Consider the following 18,244-nt stretch of genomic DNA (forward strand, 5'->3'; position numbering starts at 1 on the left):
GACTTAAGTCTCTATTTCTGGTTTTTGCAACAAAGGCAATAATTATACTTCCATAAATTTTGACTTACGTGGTCAGATAGAAAGACAGTGCCTGGGCTTCTTCATAAAAATAGAATGATATAGTTTAGTATTTTTGCAACGTTTCCTTTAAAAAGTGAAACTATTCCATATGAAATCTAGTTTTCCTCGATTTGGTTAGAATTTGGAGGGAAACGGTGCAAGTCGGTTATCCAAACATGTGGGTCCCCAAAACCAACTTTTCAACACAGGGTTATACTTAAAGGAATATACCCAGACAGCTTTGGTTTCCTAGTAATTCTGTCTGATTTTATGCTTTCCTAATTTCAGATTCAGTGAGAAGAGTCTCAGCTTTGTCAAATAATACACCATTTGCTCAAAAGTATTTGATTTGCCGAAACCAATAACACATTTATTATCCCAATTTTTTCCCATTAAGTTTTTAAACTAAGGCCTTTTCGTTATTTCTCTCATGTGTTCCCACTGTGTCTGCCACATCTGACGCAGTGCTTGACACTCTGTAGGTAAGCAACCAAATTTGTTTAATGAACAAGTTTAATGTACTCCAGTTCTTTAAGCCAGTCTTTACTTCTGTTGTATGACCACTCTCACTCTAGGTTCTTACTCAGAAGAGCTTTCCTGTCTGGGTAAGAGTTTCTTCTGGAAGGCCTCTGATTCTACAAATATTTATTAAATATCTTGTATGAATCAAGATCCAGTCTAGATTCTGCCATTGAACTTTATTTTGACATGACAGAGTGATTTAAATGCCTCCATGCCTTATTCCTAAGAAGGGCCTGATATTACTTTTACTCAGTACTTGCCTCCTGTCACACAAAACAATGCATGAATTCTAATCCACCTTAAGTAATACAGTGTGCTTGAAGGTAGATTAATGGTATCAGGTATGCGAGGCTTGGAAACTTTCTTTAAAACATAATGAATAAAAATGTTACCAGTTTGCCTTTGATTCCCACTGTGTCCCCAGGAAATATGGTCAAGAGAACATCTGTTCTATTGATATCTAGCTATCAAAATTCGTTCATCAGCTTCATTCCTTTCCTTTCACGGTATGGACAGCAACTACCTCTCACTTCCTGTTTCCATGCCTTCGGGGAGAGAGACAATTAAGTAGGAAATGCTTTGGAAAGAAAGTTATTTTTAATCCTTTGGCCACATAGAATTGGGACTTAAGAATCAGAACAGAGGATCAGTTTCCTCACATATGGCTAAGATCCTTAAGTATTTTCAGACCACTTAAAGGAACATATCAATTGAGGGAAAGGTATCTGAATTAATGGCCGATCCTTGAGGACTTTCTCACAAAGATAATTAAGGTGGCACTCTAAGAAAACAACCAGAGACACACATAAATAATGTGCAAATATATTTATTGAGCATGTTTACTTTTATCGTGCGAAAAAAAACCCACTGTCTTTTGTAGTGAAAAACCAGAACAATAATCTTTTTCCAAAAGAATTTTCTAAATGCAATTACAATGAAGATGTTTTATTTTTATAGTGGAAGAAAAAACCCACTTTTTAAGATAGTAAATAAATAAGGCAGCAAAGCAATCACGAATTTCCAAAATTATGTCATCAGATATAAGTTCAGTTTACTTTTAGTTTTGAAACTTTATCAGAATTAAATAGTTTGACCAAAGTGAGAGAGTAGCATTGACATATATACACTACTAAATGTAAAACAGATAACTAGTGGGAAGCAAATTCATCACACGGGGAGATCAGCTCTGTGCTTTGTGACCACCTAGAGGGGTGGGATAGGGAGGGTGGGAGGGAGACGCAAGAGGGAGGAGATATGGGGATATATGTATACATATAGCTGATTCACTGTGTTATACAGCAGAAACTAATGCAACATTGTAAAGCAATTATACTCCAATAAAGATGTTAAAAAAATAAAATAAAAAATAAAAGTAAGACTCAAAAAAAAAAAAAGAAAGAAAGAAATACGATTCTAAGTCTATAAAATCGTTTTTAAGAGAACTCTCCTAATTTCTTTCACAAAATCTGAGAAGTTTCTACGGAGAATAAGCCAAATTTCCCATGTTGACGTGAACATGCTAACCGCAGACCCACTTGTGGGTCCCCAGGAATCCCAAGCTGACTGCTTGGTCTCTTATTATGAAAAATGTGCTCATTTAAGTATGAACCAACTAGCTTTCCAGGTAGCAGAAACAATTTTCAGTGGCGAAATTGATATTTATTTTGCTATCTAGAATGCGGCTTTGCTTAAAGACATGATTCTTCCCCACGACAAGAGATAATTAGTTGCAAATAAATCATTCAGTTATGAAGCTCAAAGTGTTGACAGCATTTTGAGGTTCTTCAGTGCCTTAAAGATGTGTTCCTTTTTACAACAGTCATGTCCCATTTATATCCATTTAGGTTCTTAAGTTGGTCATAATCTACTCTGAATAACTCTTTAAGAAAACATCAAGAAGACAATATCCATACTGAAAAATAAAATCACAAGTAGTTGAATTTATATTAAGAGTGAGGTTGTTAATTAAGAGTGAGGTCAGAATCTAAAACAAAAAAAATTTTCGTTGAGAGAATACCGGAAATGGTTGGGCATTTCCTCTTAAGCTAATCAGGTAAGGAAAGGGTTACAATGAGATTGTGCTGGGTTTAGAATGCAGCATCTGAGAAGACCAGCAAAATTCAAGGCTTCCAGGGAGGGACCATCCTGTATGATGTCACCAGGAAGCAGATTTATAAACAAAAGCAGAGCTTGGCAGGTTGCACTGGATATTTTAAGTCAACTTCTCTGGAAAAATGTGAATTACTCAATAAGCTCTCAGCTGCTCCTGAGATAAATCAACTTTAAAATACCCTGGAGAGTTTTGGGTAATGAATCATGCAGGGTCACACACGGGGCCCTCAGTTCACAGAACTGATTAGATTTAAGACAATGGAAGATAGCAACATTTTATGAAATAGTTTATTGAATCATTTTGCAAGACTATCACTGTTGGGTAGTTTTTAGAAGACATTAGATCCCTAGGAGGAAAAATAATGCGTTTAAACAAATTAACTTCCAACCAAATAACACCTGCAAAGAAAAGGCCAACACTCTGACATCACTGGAGTATTTAGAAGCACCCAGCAGAAAAGTTACTTTCATTTTATGTAAAAGTTCATTGTTAATTTTCATAGACTCTTTTATAAGGAAGAAGAGCATTTTCATGTTTGGTTCAGGCTACCCTGTGTAAAAGCTGCTTGTCCACAACTTCCAAAAAAAGATGAATTTCTGATTGATATTAATGATTCTGTTAAATCTCCATATAAGGCAAAGGCAATTTGAACCAGAAGTTTGTATTTTAAATTCCCAAAGTCAGTTTTGTTCCATTACTACTTTTTTTTTTTAATTATTATTATTATTATTATTTTTTGGCTGTGTTGGGGTCTTCGTTTCTGTGCGAGGGCTTTCTCTAGTTGTGGCAAGCGGGAGCCACTCATCATCGCGGTGCGCGGGCCTCTCACTATCGCGGCCTCTCCCGTTGCAGAGCACAGGCTCCAGACACGCAGGCTCAGTAGTTGTGGCTCACGGGCCCAGTTGCTCCGCGGCATGTGGGATCCTCCCAGACCAGGGCTCAAACCCATGTCCCCTGCATTGGCAGGCAGATTCTCAACAACTGCGCCACCAGGGAAGCCCACTACTTTTTATTTTTCCTAAGAAACTAATGATCCCACAAAAAGCAAGAGGCTTTTATAAACTTGAGACAACTTGAGGGAATATTGCCAGGAATTAAAATTTCCCATGATTAACAAACACACACTTTTGAAAGAGTATAACTGATTCTCAGTTTGACAGATACTCAACTCAGATTAGTTGAAGCATGTTAAGCCTCTCCCCTGTGGGCCATTTCCTTCCTTTTAAGAAAAAAAAAAAAAAAAAAACACTTTTTAAATTGATTTTGTCCTGGGGATATTCTTTAAAGTCCCAGAAACAGAAATAATTTATTTCTTAATCTCTTGTTTTCTTTTACAATACCATTCACTAGTTAATTCAATCACTGACATGATTTCACATGTCCAACTTCTTTCCTTCTTTTTAAATTTCTTCCAATCACATCAAGTCTTTTTCTTAAAAGCTTCATATTGCCTGTACTGATTTCACTCAAAAAAGTCACCAAACCACAGGATTCAACATGACTCTTGTCAACTAATTGCCACTCGCCACTGGCACTTGCCAGCTACCTCTACAAGGATTAAATCATATGCTGCTGCAGCTGCTAACTTTCAGCACCTCCCTGAAAGGTGTTCAGGGTGGAGAGCTGAAATGAGGTACTCTGTGCTCTGGGAAAAACTGGCAGAAAAGGTCTTCAAACAGATATTTTCAGGAGTCGATTTTATGAGCCCAATTCTTGTATCTCCTCATATCTAGAAAAACACTAAAATCCTTCATGGTGACATCTGTTCCTCATGACCAGCAGTAACCTTCACGAGACCAGCAGAAACCTTCTACAAAAAATATGTGCTTGAAGGGGAGCTTCAAGATGGCGGAAGAGTAAGACGTGGAGATCACTTTCCTCCCCACAAATACATCAGAAACACATCTACATGTGAAACAACTCCTACAGAACACCTACTGAATGCTGGCAAAAGACATCAGACCTCGAAAAAGGCAAGAAACTCCCCACGTACCTGGGTAGGGCAAAAGAAAAAAGAAAAAACAGAGACAAAAGAATAGGGACGGGACCTGTGCCAGTGGGAGGGAGCTGTGAAGGAGGAAAGGTTTCCACACACTAGGAAGCCCCTTCGTGGGCAGAGACTGCAGGTGGCAGGGGGGGAAGCCTCGGAGCCGCGGAGGAGAGCGCAGCCACAGGGGTGCAGAGGGCAAAGCAGAGAGATTCCTGCACAGAGGAGCGGTGCCAACCAGCACTCACCAACCCGAGAGGCTTGTCTGCTCACCCGCCGGGACGGGCGGGGACTCAGAGCTGAGGCTCGGGCTTCGGTCGGATCGCAGGGAGAGGACTGGGGTTGGCAGCATGAACACAGTCTGAAGGGGTTAGTGCGCCACAGCCAGCCGGGAGGGAGTCCGGGAAAAGCTCTGGAACTGCCAAAGAGGCAAGAGACTTTTTCTTGCCTCTTTGTTTCCTGGTGCGTGAGGAGAGGGGATTAAGAGCATCGCCTAAATGAGCTCCAGAGACGGGCACGAGCCGCGGCTATCAGCACGGACCCCAGAGACGGACATGAGACGCTAAGGCTGCTGCTGCAGCCACCAAGAAGCCTGTGTGCGAGCACAGGTCACTATCCACACCGCCCCTCCCGGGAGCCTGTGCAGCCCGCCACTGCCAGGGTCCCATGATCTGGGGACAACTTCCCCGGGAGAACGCATGGCATGCCTCAGGCTGGTGCAACGTCACGCCAGCCTCTGCTGCCACAGGCTCGCTCCGCATCCATACGCCTCCCTTCCCCTGACCTGAGTGAGCCAGATCCCCTGAATCAGCTGCTCCTTTAACCCTGTCCTGTCTGAGCGAAGAACAGACGCCCTCAGGTGACCTACACACAGAGGCGGGTCCAAATCTAAAGCTGAACCCTGGGAGCTGTGCTAACAAAGAAGAGAAAGGGAAATCTCTCCCAGCAGCCTCAGAAGCAGCGGATTAAAGCTCCACAAACAACTTGATGTACCTGCATCTGTGGAATACCTGAACAGACAACGAATCATCCCAAATTGAGGAGGTGGACTTTGGGAGCAAGATATATTATTTTTTCCCCTTTTCCTCTTTTTGTGAGTGTGTATGTGTATGCTTCTGTGTGTGATTTTGTCTGTATAGCTTTGCTTTTACCATTTGTCCTAGGGTTCTGTCTGTCCTTTTTTTTTCCTTTGTTTGTTTTTTTAGTATACTTTTTAGCGCTTGTTATCATTGGTGGATTTGTTTTTTGGTTTGGTTGCTCTCTTCTTTTTTCTTTTTTTTTTTTAAATACTTAAAAAAACTTTTCAAATAATTTTTTATTTTAATAACTTTATTTTATTTTATTTTATCTTCTTCTTTCTTTCTTTCTTTCTTTTTCTCCCTTTTATTGTGCACCATGTGGATGACAGGCTCTCGGTGCTCCAGCCAGGCGTCAGGGCTGTGCCTCTGAGGTGGGAGAGCCAAGTTCAGGACACTGGTCCACAAGACACCTCCCAGCTCCACATAATATCAAATGGCAAAAATCTCCCAGAGATCTCCATCTCAATGCCAAGACCCAGCTCCACTCAACGACCAGCAAGCTCCAGTGTTGGACACCCTATGCCAAACAACTAGCAAGACAGGAGCACAACACCACCCATTAGCAGAGAGGCTGCCTAAAATCATAATAAGGCCACAGACACCCCAAAACACACCACCACACGTGGACCTGCCCACCAGAAAGACAAGATCCAGCCTGATCCACCAAAACACAGGCACCAGTCCCCTCCACCAGGAAACCTACACAACCCACTGAACCAACCTTACCCACTGGGGGCAGACACCAAAAACAACAGGAACTACGAACCTGCAGCCTGTGAAAAGGAGACCACAAACACAGTAAGTTAAGCAAAATGAGAAGACAGAGAAACACACAGCAGATGAAGGAGCAAGGCAAAAACCCACCAGACCTAACAAATGAAGAGGAAATAGGCAGTCTACCTGAAAAAGAATTCAGAATAATGATAGTAAAGATGATCCAAAATCTTGGAAATAGAAGGGAGAAAATACAAGAAACGTTTAACAAGGATCTAGAAGAACTAAAGACCAAACAAACAGTGATAAGCAACAAAATGAATGAAATTAAAAATTCTCTAGAAGGGAACAATAGCAGAATAAGTGAGGCAGAAGAACGGATAAGTGACCTGGAAGATAAAATAGTGGAAATAACTACTGCAGAGCAGAATAAAGAAAAAAGAATAGAAGCAAGTGAGAGCAGTCTCAGAGACCTCTGGGACAACATTAAGCACACCAACATTCGAATTATAGGGGTCCCAGGAGAAGAAGAGGAAAAGAAATGGACTGAGAAAATATTTGAAGAGATTATAGTTGAACATTTCGCTAATATGGGAAAGGAAATCGTTAATCAAGTCTAGGAAGTACAGAGAGTCCCATACAGGATAAATCCAAGGAGAAACATGCCAAGACACATATTAATCAAACTATCAATAACTAAATACAAAGAAAAAATATTAAAAGCAGCAAGGGAAAAACAACAAATCACACACAAGGGAATCCCCATAAGGTTAACAGCTGATCTTTCAGCAGAAACTCTCCAAGCTCGAAGGGAGTGCCAGGACATATTTAAAGTGATGAAGGGGGAAAAGCTACAACCAAGATTAATCTACCCAGCAACGATCTCATTCACATTTGACAGAGAAATTAAAAACTTTACAGACAGGCAAAAGGTAAGAGAATTCAGAACCATCAAACCAGCTTTACAACAAATGCTAAAGGAACTTCTCTAGGCAGGAACACAAGAGAAGGAAAAGGTCTACAATAACAAACCCCAAACCATTAAGAAAATGGTAATAGGAACATACATATCGATAATTACCTTAAATGTAAATGGATTCAATGCTCCCACCAAAAGATATAGACTGGCTGAATGGATACAAAAACAAGACCCGTATATATGCTGTCTACAAGAGACCCACTTCACACCTAGGGACACATACAGACTGAAAGTGAGGGGATGGAAAAAGATATTCCATGCAAATTTAAATCAAAAGAAAGCTGTAGTAGCAATTCTCATATCACACAAAATAGACTTTAAAACAAAGAATATTACAAGAGACAAGGACACTATATAATGATCAAGGGATCAATTCAGGAAGAAGATATAACAATTGTAAATATTTATGCACCCAACATAGGAGCACCTCAATACATAAGGCAAATACTAACAGCCATAAAAGGGGAAATTGACAGTAACACAATCATAGTAGGGGACGTTAACACCCCACTTTCACCAATGGACAGATCATCCAAAATGCAAATTAATAAGGACACACAAGCTTTAAATGATACATTAAACAAGATGGACTTAATTGATATTTATAGGACAATTCCATCCATAAACAACAGAATACACTTTCTTCTCAAGTGCTCATGGAACATTCTCCAGGATAGATCATATCTTGGGTCACAAATCAAGCCTTGGTAAATTTAAGAAAATTGAAATCATACCAAGTGTCTTTTCCGGCCACAATGCTACAAGAGTAGCTATCAATAACAGGAAAAAAATCTGTAAAAAATACAAACACATGGAGGCTAAATAATGCACTGCTTAATAACCAAGAGATCACTGAAGAAACCAAAGAGGAAATCAGAAAATACCTAGAAACAAATGACAGTGAAAACACAACGACCCAAAACCTATGGGATGCAGCAAAAGCAGTTCTAAGGGGGAAGTTTATGGCAATACAATCCTACCTTGAGAAACAAGGAACATCTCAAATAAACAACCTAACGTTACACCTAAAGCAATTAGAGAAAGAAGAACAAAAAAACTCCAAAGTTTGCAGAAGGAAAGAAATAATAAATATCACATTAGAAATGAATGAAAAAGAAATGAAGAAAATGATAGCAAAGATCAATAAAACTAAAAGCTGGTTCTTTGAGAAGATAAACAAAATCAATAAACCATTAGCCAGACTCATCAAGAAAAAGAGGGAGAAGACTCAAATCAATAGAATTAGAAATGAAAAAGGAGAAGTAACAACTGACACTGCAGAAATACAAAGGATCATGAGAGATTACTACAAGTAACTCTATGCCAATAAAATGGACAACCTGGAAGAAATGGACAAATTCTTAGAAATGCACAACTTTCCGAGACTGAACCAGGAAGAAATAGAAAATATGAACAGACCAATCACAAGCAGTGAAATTGAAACTGTGATTAAAAATCTTCCAACAAACAAAAGCCCAGGACCAGATGGCTTCACAGGCGATTTGTATCAAATATTTAGAGAAGAGCTAACACCTATCCTTCTCAAGCTCTTCCAAAATATATCAGAGGGAGGAACACTCCCAAACTCATTGTACAAGGCCACCATCCCCCTGATAACCAAAACCAGACAAAGATGTCACAAAGAAAGAAAACTACAGGCCAGTATCACTGATGAACATAGATGCAAAAATCCTCAACAAAATACTGGCAAACAGAATCCAACAGCACATTAAAAGGATCATACACCATGATTAAGTGGGGTTTATCCCAGGAATGCAAGGATTCTTCAATATAAGCAAACCAATCAGTGTGTTACACCATATTAACAAATTGAAGGAGAAAAACCATATGATGATCTCAATACATGCAGAGAAAGCTTTTGACAAAATTCAACACCCATTTATGATAAAAACCTTCCAGAAAGTAGGCATAGAGGGAACTTACCTCAACATAATAAAGGCCATATATGACAAACCCACAGCCAACATCGTGCTCAATGGTGAAAAACTGAAATCATTTCCACAAAGAACAGGAACAAGACAAGGTTGTCCACTCTCACCACTATTTTTCAAAATAGTTTTGGAAGTTTTAGCCACAGCAATCAGAGAAGAAAAAGAAATAAAACGAATCCAAATTGGAAAAGAAGAAATAAAGCTGTCACTGTTTGCAGATGACATGATACTATACATAGAGAATCCGAAAGATGCTACCAGAAAACTACTAGAGCTAATCAATGAATTTGGTAAAGTAGCAGGGTAGAAAATTAATGCACAGAAATCTCTTGCATTCTTATAAACTAATGATGAAAAATCTGAAAGTGAAATTAAGAAAACACTCCCATTTACCATTGCAACAAAAAGAATAAAATATCTAGGAATAAACCTACCTAAGGAGACAAAAGACCTGTATGCAGAAAATTATAAGACATTGATGAAGGAAATTAAAGATGATACAAATAGATGGAGAGATATAACATGTTCTTGGATTGGAAGACTCAACATTGTGAAAATGTCTATACTACCCATAGCAATGTACAGATTCAATGCAATCCCTATCAAACTACCAATGGCATTTTTCACAGAACTAGAACAAAAAATTTCACAATTTGTATGGAAACACAAAAGACCCCGAATAGCCAAAGCAATCTTGAGAAAGAAAAACGGAGCTGGAGGAATCAGGCTGCCTGACTTCAGACTATACTACAAAGCTACAATAATCAAGACAGTATGGTACTGGCACAAAAACAGAAATATAGATCAACGGAACAGGATAGAAAGCCCAGAGATAAACCCATGCACATATGGTCATGTTATCTTTGATAAAGGAAGCAAGAATATATAGTGGAGAAAAGACAGCCTCTTCAATAAGTGGTGCTGGGAAAACTGGACAGCTACATGTAGAAGAATGAAATTAGAACACTCCCTAACACCATACACAAAAATAAACTCAAAATGGATTAAAGACCTAAATGTAAGGCCAGACACTATTAAACTCTTAGAGGAAAACACAGACCACTCCATGACATAAATCACAGCAAGATCCTTTTTGACCTACTTCCTAGAGAAATGGAAATAAAAACAAAAATAAACAAATGGGACCTAATGAAACTTAAAAGCTTTTGCACAGCAAAGGAAACCATAAACAAGACAAAAAGATAGCCCTCAGAATGGGAGAAAATATTTGCAAATGAAGCAACTGACAAGGGATTAATCTCCGAAATTTACAAGCAGCTCATGCAGATCAATATCAGGAGAACAAACGGCCCAATCCAAAAATGGGCAGAAGACCTGGGTGGACATTTCTCCAAAGAAGATATACAGATTGCCAACAAATACATGAAAGAATGCTCAACATCATTGATCATTAGAGAAATGCAAATCAAAACTACAATGAGATATCATCTCACACTGGTCAGAATGGCCATCATCAAAAAATCTACAAACAATCAATGCTGAAGAGGGTGTGGAGAAAGGGGAACCCACTTGCACTGTTGGTGGGAATGTAAATTGATGCAGCCACTGTGGAAAACCGTATGGAGGTTCCTTGAAAATGTAGAAATGGAACTACCATGCGACCCAGCAATCTCACTGCTGGGCATATACCTTGACAAAACCATAATTCGTAAAGAGTCATGCACCACAATGTTCATTGCAGCTCTATTTACAATAGCCAGGACATGGAAACAACCTAAGTGTCCATCGACAGATGAATGGATAAAGAAGATGTGGCACATATATACAATGGAATATTACTCAGCCATAAAAAGAAACGAAATTGAGTTTTTTGTGGTGAGGTGGATGGACCTGTAGTCTGTCATACAGAGTGAAGTAAGTCAGAGAGAGAAAGACAAATACCATATGCTGACACATATATATGGAATCTAAAAAACAAAAAAAACAAAATGGTCATGGGGAACCTAGGGGCAAGACAGGAATAAAGACTCAGACCTACTAGAGGTGGACTTGAGGATACGGGGAGGGGGAAGGGTAAGCTGTGACAAAGTGAGAGAGTGTCATGGACATATATACACTACCAAATGTAAAACAGATAGCTAGTGGGAAGCAGCCGCATAGCACAGGGAGATCAGCTCGGTGCTTTGTGACCACCTAGAGGGGTGGGATATGGAGGGTGGGAGGGAGGGAGACGCAAGAGGGAAGAGATACGGGGATATATGTATATGTATAACTGATTCACTTTGTTATAAAGCAGAAACTAACACACCATTGTAAAGCAATTATACTCCAATAAAGATGTTAAATATATATATATACACATACATATATATATATATATATACACATACATATATATATATATATATATATATATATATATATATATATGCTTGATTGCATGTACTCCCCCTTCACCAAAATCACATATATACTGACCTTCCCCCCTACCTCTTTGGAGCAGTTTCTCAGAACTATCTGAGGTGCTGTCTACTGGGCTTCAGTCCTCATTTTGCCCCAAATAAAACTTAACTCTCAGCTCTCACTTTGTGTATTTTTTTTTAAGTCAACACTCTGGAATATATTCGGTTTTCAGAGGTATCAGGATCACATGGTATAATCAGAAACCTTGGGATGACGCACAAATACACACAGATACACACATAGCTGTCTGATTAGCAGCTTTTGAAAATGGAGTATTTCTGTGGAAGCAGAAAGGAAGTTTTCCTATTATTAGAAACATACTAAGTGGGAGCCACTATGCTAGGCATCTGACTTTTATTACCCTATTTAATCCTCACAAAACTCTGTGGTATGCCTTATTGCTACCTCACAGATGAGAAATTACTCCAAGAAAGTTGTAACCTATCAAAGGAAGTACCAAGGTAGTGAAAAAGCAGACTGTAAATGCAGTTCTCTTATCTCCAAAGCCCATGTTTTCCCCCCTGAATTGCATTGCTACCCCTAGGAAATTGCTTCCTCTAACCAGGTACTTATTCTCAAAGAACTCTGTGAAACAGGCCTTTGGCATGGGAACAGAGCATTAACAAAATGATGAACTGTGTCACCTCTAGCATTTATTATAGATTCTTATGTAAAGTGAACTATAATTTTGTTAAATGCAAAATTGTTTTCAAGAATAGCAGAATATGTATAATATACAGGAAAGTTGTTAATAGAGTAATTCCTAAGGGTTCTCATCACAAGGAGAACATTTTTTCCTTTTTTTCATTCTTTTCTTTTTATTGTATCTATATGAGAAGATGGATGTTAGCTGAACCTATTGTGGTAATCATTTCACAATATATGTAAATCAAACCATCATGCTGTACCTCTTAAGCTTATACAATCATGTATTCCAATTATTTCTCAATAAAACTGGAGGGAAAAAAAGTAGAAATAAAAAAGAATAGCAGAATATATGCTGAATTATTAGTTCTCTGAGATCACAGAATGAGACAGTCTTCTGACTGACATTTTAGATAAATATGCAGATAAAGACACGGAGGCCCCGTGAGGTGAGTAACTTACCCCAGTCACACAGTTAATAAATGGCAGAACTAGGCTTCAAACCCTAGCCTTCCTGACTCCAAAGAGCCTGGGATCTTTCTAATACACCAATGGTTCACACCTTCAGTGTGTATCAGACTCATTATAGAGCTTGTACAAACTCCAGGTGCCCAAGCTTCAACTCAGAACTCAGTCAGAATCTCTAGGGTCAGTACATCTGGGTTTTTTGGGTTTTTTGTCTTTTTAAACAACTTCTCAAGCAACCCTACTGTATGCAAAAATTTGACAACCTAGTACTACACCAGACTGCTTTATGGTCCTATAGAGTGGTCCTCACTAAAGCAGTAAGAACTTCTAGGTTAATCCTTCATATCTTACGGAAGTTAGTAGTGAACTAGCAAAATCCTAACGTTTTGTGAATTTTGTGAATCTTTACATTAGGTATGATGATTTTTTGCGTTAATTTACATGCACTTATTTGTATTTAATTGTTCTCAACTTAGATTATATATAGCCTTTCTTAATGTCTTTCTTGTTCAAGAGCTAACTTGCAAAATTCGTTGATTTGCTTTTACTCAGCACTCTAAAATTTCTATGATAAATGTTACAGGCTCTCTTTTTCATTGGGATGCCAAATATTCCATAGAGATTGCACTTTAGTTTAAGGGACCTAACTTTTTTTTCCACAAAATAAAAATACTAAGCAAATTTTGGTGGGTTATTGTGACTAAATAATATAATTATATTTGAAGAGAGGGAATCAGTAGACTGAATAAAGATCAAAGGCTCTCATGATTAGAAAGGAATGATTACATTTAATAGTCTTCAGGAGGTAGTGACTCCTAGATGCCTCACAAGTTAGGTCATGTGGATAACAAATTGACTGTAGAAGTCCAAGTGCAGGGCCTGAACATTGTTTCAAAAGCATTATATAAATGTCATGCCCTCCACTCCTTGCCCAATTCCTGCTTCTAATAAAAATGCAGTCTTAGTCTCTGGCCACAGAAGTCATACCTAAGGAGTTTATTGAATCCAAAAAGTTCTCTTTCTGTCAATATTCTTACTTAGGATTTTCAAAGTTTCTCTCTTGCCTCTGAGCTATAAGTAACTATTGCCATAATAGTCTCTCATGTTTAAAAAATAAATTGAAAGAGAGAGAAATACTTGCCTGTATAATGTCAAATTAATGGAACACTCCTAAACTTTCCAAGAAAAATGTATTGCTTTGTTATCAGTTTGAAATGCTTAGATCACCTCACAGCTGTTATCTTTCAGTGACCACAGAAATGTGTCTTCCTCCTGTCAAGAACATGGTTTCCTAAAATGGAAAAGCAGCAGTCTTGAGTGTTCAAAAATAGCAAGTAGTTATTCAACGCTTTACCATCTCAGTCCTATGCCATTAAATAATATATGAGAAGGAAGATGATAAACTCTTAGAATCTAAAATAATTATATTAAGTTCTTTATTGGTGGGCCTTCACTGAAATTTTTGAAATTTTATTTTCTCTTAACTAATTTTTATTCCACGTATTTTTTCTTGCCTTTAATAAATGTCTTATCCAAAAAAAAAAAAAAAAAACTTTCAGAAGGGCTGGTATCTATTGAGGATCCATTTGCATCATTTCATCTGTCGTTTAGTCTTGTCATTATTACAAAAGAAAAGGGTCTGTTCTGAGCCTTTCCATGCCCCCCCACACCTTGGCAGTTAATACAGAGGACCCAAGGGAACACTTTGTGTCTTCTTTTAGCAGTAGTTACTTGCTGTCTTTTATCCCACCAATACAAAAGAGCTGGTAACCAATTTCAGGAATCAAGCTCCCATTTATGGTTCTATTAGTATTCTTACAGTAATTAATTTCAATTTAACAAGCAAAATTTGAGTCGTTTCAATGAACTGGGTGCTGTCAAGCATAAAGAGATATAAGAGAATCAAGGAGTTTACAAGCCAGAGGGTGAAATTTAAGCCCAGAATTTTAAAATGGACATGAATTTTTGGAGTCACTGTTTCTCTAAGTATGGACCTGGACCATCAGACCTATCTGTGGAGATGGTTAAGAAATACAACTCTTGGGTTACATATCAAAACTACTGAGTCAAGATCTCTGAGCGTGGAGTGAGGACATCTTTTTAATTGGTCCCTAGATCTGAGTCAAGATCTCTGAGGGTGGAGTAAGGACATCATTTTTAATTGGTCCCTAGATTTTTCTTATACCAACACAGTTTGAAAACCACTGATGTCTTGTAACTGCCCTGGGCAGTTAAAAAGGGAAATGAGTCATACACAATTGTTCGTCAGTTATTTAACAATCCAACTAGAGAAGTTCTCGTCTTGGGTTCAGTTAAAATCAACTATGAAACGATGTGAAATGCAAACTCCTGGGCATGCCCCAGTGATTTCTTACTTGGTGATTATGGAATGGGGTCCAGGAATATACATATTTAAGATGCATACTAGTGATTTCTCTTTTATTTATTTATTTATTTATTTATTTATTTATTTATTTATTTATTTATTTATTTATTTATTTATGGCTGCGTTGGTTCTTCTTCCATACTAGTGATTTCAATGCAGTTCACTTGGGGGATAACACTTTGAAACGCACTGACCTGTTACATGGCAGTTTGCTGTAATCTCTAGCACTCTATTTAGGATGTACCAACATTTAAGGAGTATTATTTTGTTAGAAGCTACAGCTGTAGGCTGAGATTCCAGACAAAGCAAGTCATATTATTAGGCCTGGCTAATATAGTAAAATGAGACCCTAATTTAGCACTGTGGTTTGAGTTGATGCAGCCAATTCATTTATTTATTTCAGCTGATTGTAATCAATACCAACTAGATCAGAAAACTTAAACTTCTTTTTAAATTACACTGTGTTCACTCAGATATCCCCTCTCATTTGAAAATATAAATCCATAAATAGGATGTAGATTGGGACATTATTTCCCAAAATAGTAATTGTCTCCTAAAATAGTAATGCTGTAAATGTATCTTGGTGCTGTTCAACATTGCACAGGTGGTCTGAAAGTACAATACAGTATAACAATATCCTCTGCCTTTTAAAGTCATAAAAACCAAAGGCAACAGAAAATCTATGTATGGCAGCTTACATCATCTGTGAGCAGCCCCATTGCCAGAAGGGTGGACACACGTCATTTTCCACGTCTTGCTCTCAAGCAGCCAGAAGTCATCACAGGCCAAAGTCAGACTCCACAGAACCTTAAACAGAGTTCTTGTGAATAAAATCTATCATGACTCAAAAAAGAGCCTTCTACAAATGCAGTTATTAAAAAGGGGGGTAATTGTACAAATGTTACATAAATTTATCCAAAAATATCCTACCTGTGTTTGTTGTACAATTAACACAGACTACAAAGGAAAACATTTGACTGGGGAAAGCAAATACTAGCATGCTTATGATCCATTATGCCTGGAAAGCTATTAAATGTCTTTCTGAAAGAACCAGAATAACCTTTTTTGAGAATGTCCCTCAGATACTTTTCAATCCCAGATGTCAAAAAAGCATTGAGGATTGACCTAACTTCTGAATTATTTTCAGAATTATAGTAACGCTTATTAAAAAGGCCGATCTTATAGTGCAGGAAAATCGTAGAAGTATATTATCTTGCCAGGTCAGTACATGGATTTTATTCCCTTCCCTAGTTGGCTTCATTAAATTTCCATGTTCCTCTGAACATGGTCTTGCCTGATACAAATGAGACATGATTTCTCTGAATACCTGAGATCAACTTCTTATTACCCGACAGAAAAGCCTTGGGTAGCTCTCTCATGGGGAGGAGAAGCCTTCTGCTCAGGATCAAGCAACAGATGAAAACATTCGTTTGGGGTTAAAAGGGAGAAAAGGATTGTTCGTCTCCACTACTATATTACTATTAAAAACGTGGACTAATTTTCTCTGCTCTTAACCTTTCTAAACATTTAACCTTACTTTTCTCATCCTCACTGTTAACATACCATACCAATACTACGATAAAATTTTATTTTATCAAAGTAGGTTGGAACCAAGATCACTTCATTAAAATTGTTATTTTCTGAGAAAATGGAAAATACAAATTTAATCTGAGAACTTCTGTGTGGAGGGGAAAGTAGAGACTCTGTTTCATCTGAATAATTGTAATAAAAGCTAAAACTTCCAGTGCTCTTTCCTTTTCCCTGTATAAATAAATTAGAACATTAAAAAATCAATTAAAATCTTATAAAAAGTACATGAGCTCATGTAATCCTCTTACTAGACAATAACTGCCATTTATATTAGAATGAGATTATATAAAATTTTTGTTTTACCCATTACAAGTTTTAATTTGTTTTTTTCTAATTATCTTTGTGCTTCTAAGACATCTTGTTAATCTGGTACAATTAACCAAGTTGTTTTGAACCTGTGCTCATGAGACCTTCTTAAAGGCTGGTGATTTTGCTCGTAATTTGTCAAGGCTGTGTAAAGGCTGGTAATTTTGCACTGAAAACAATATTTCCCAGGCAGAAATGGAATCAATCATCATGTATAAACCTGAAGCTGCCCTGGATGGGAAGAGAGGATGGCACAGGATATGGATGACTTACTACCCCTCCTTCACCCTGCAGGAAAAGTTCAAAATACACTCCTTACTGGTTATTGGAACTGACTTTTTCAAATTTTATCAAATTAAGAGGAGCAGGAATTATACTAAATTGACCTTGAACTGCATGCAATACAGCAAATTGTTGAGTCATATTATTACAACTAAAACCAGTTTTTGAGAATTATAATGAAACAAGTCAGTGAAAATAAGAACAGTGTGATGGTGATGATGATCTTTGATGATTTATATTTATATTTTAGCTATTTGAAAAAGTCAAAGAAGTTTGTCCAAATGTGCATGAGAAGATCCGAGCTATTTCTGCAGATCTCAATCAGAATGACTTTGCCATCAGCAAGGAGGACATGCAGGAGCTTCTTTCCTACACAAACATCATCTTCCACTGTGCGGCTACTGTGCGCTTTGATGACCACCTGAGGTACATCCCCATTCCTCTCTCATGACTTGTATTATACATGTGTGTGCACGCGTATGTGTGTAAGTTTCACTATGATTTCCATTTTATTTTATTTTATTAATATTTATTTATTTATTTTATTCTTGGCTGCGTCGGGTCTTAGTTGCAGCTCACGGGCTCTTTGTTGTGGCACGAGGGCTTCTCTTTAGTTGTGGTGTATGGGATTTCTCTTCTCTAGTTGTGGCATGCGGGTTTTCTCTCTAGTTGTGGCACGCGGGCTCCAGAGTGCATGGGCTCAGAAGCTGTGGCACACGGGCTTAGTTGCCCAGCAA

General features: G+C 37.9%; 1 protein-coding gene across 1 annotated transcript in view; it reads left to right on the forward strand.

The window, feature by feature from the left end:
- FAR2 (fatty acyl-CoA reductase 2) overlaps nucleotides 1-18,244 on the forward strand; it is a 149,486-nt gene that overhangs the window by 103,214 nt on the left and 28,028 nt on the right. The window contains exon 3 of the mRNA XM_059935546.1: nucleotides 17,758-17,933. Within this exon, the coding sequence (XP_059791529.1) occupies nucleotides 17,758-17,933 (176 nt within the window). The remainder of the gene's footprint in view (nucleotides 1-17,757; nucleotides 17,934-18,244) is intronic.

Source organism: Balaenoptera ricei, chromosome 10, assembly GCF_028023285.1.
Source record: "Balaenoptera ricei isolate mBalRic1 chromosome 10, mBalRic1.hap2, whole genome shotgun sequence".
In the NCBI taxonomy this organism is placed as follows: Eukaryota; Metazoa; Chordata; class Mammalia; order Artiodactyla; family Balaenopteridae; genus Balaenoptera; species Balaenoptera ricei.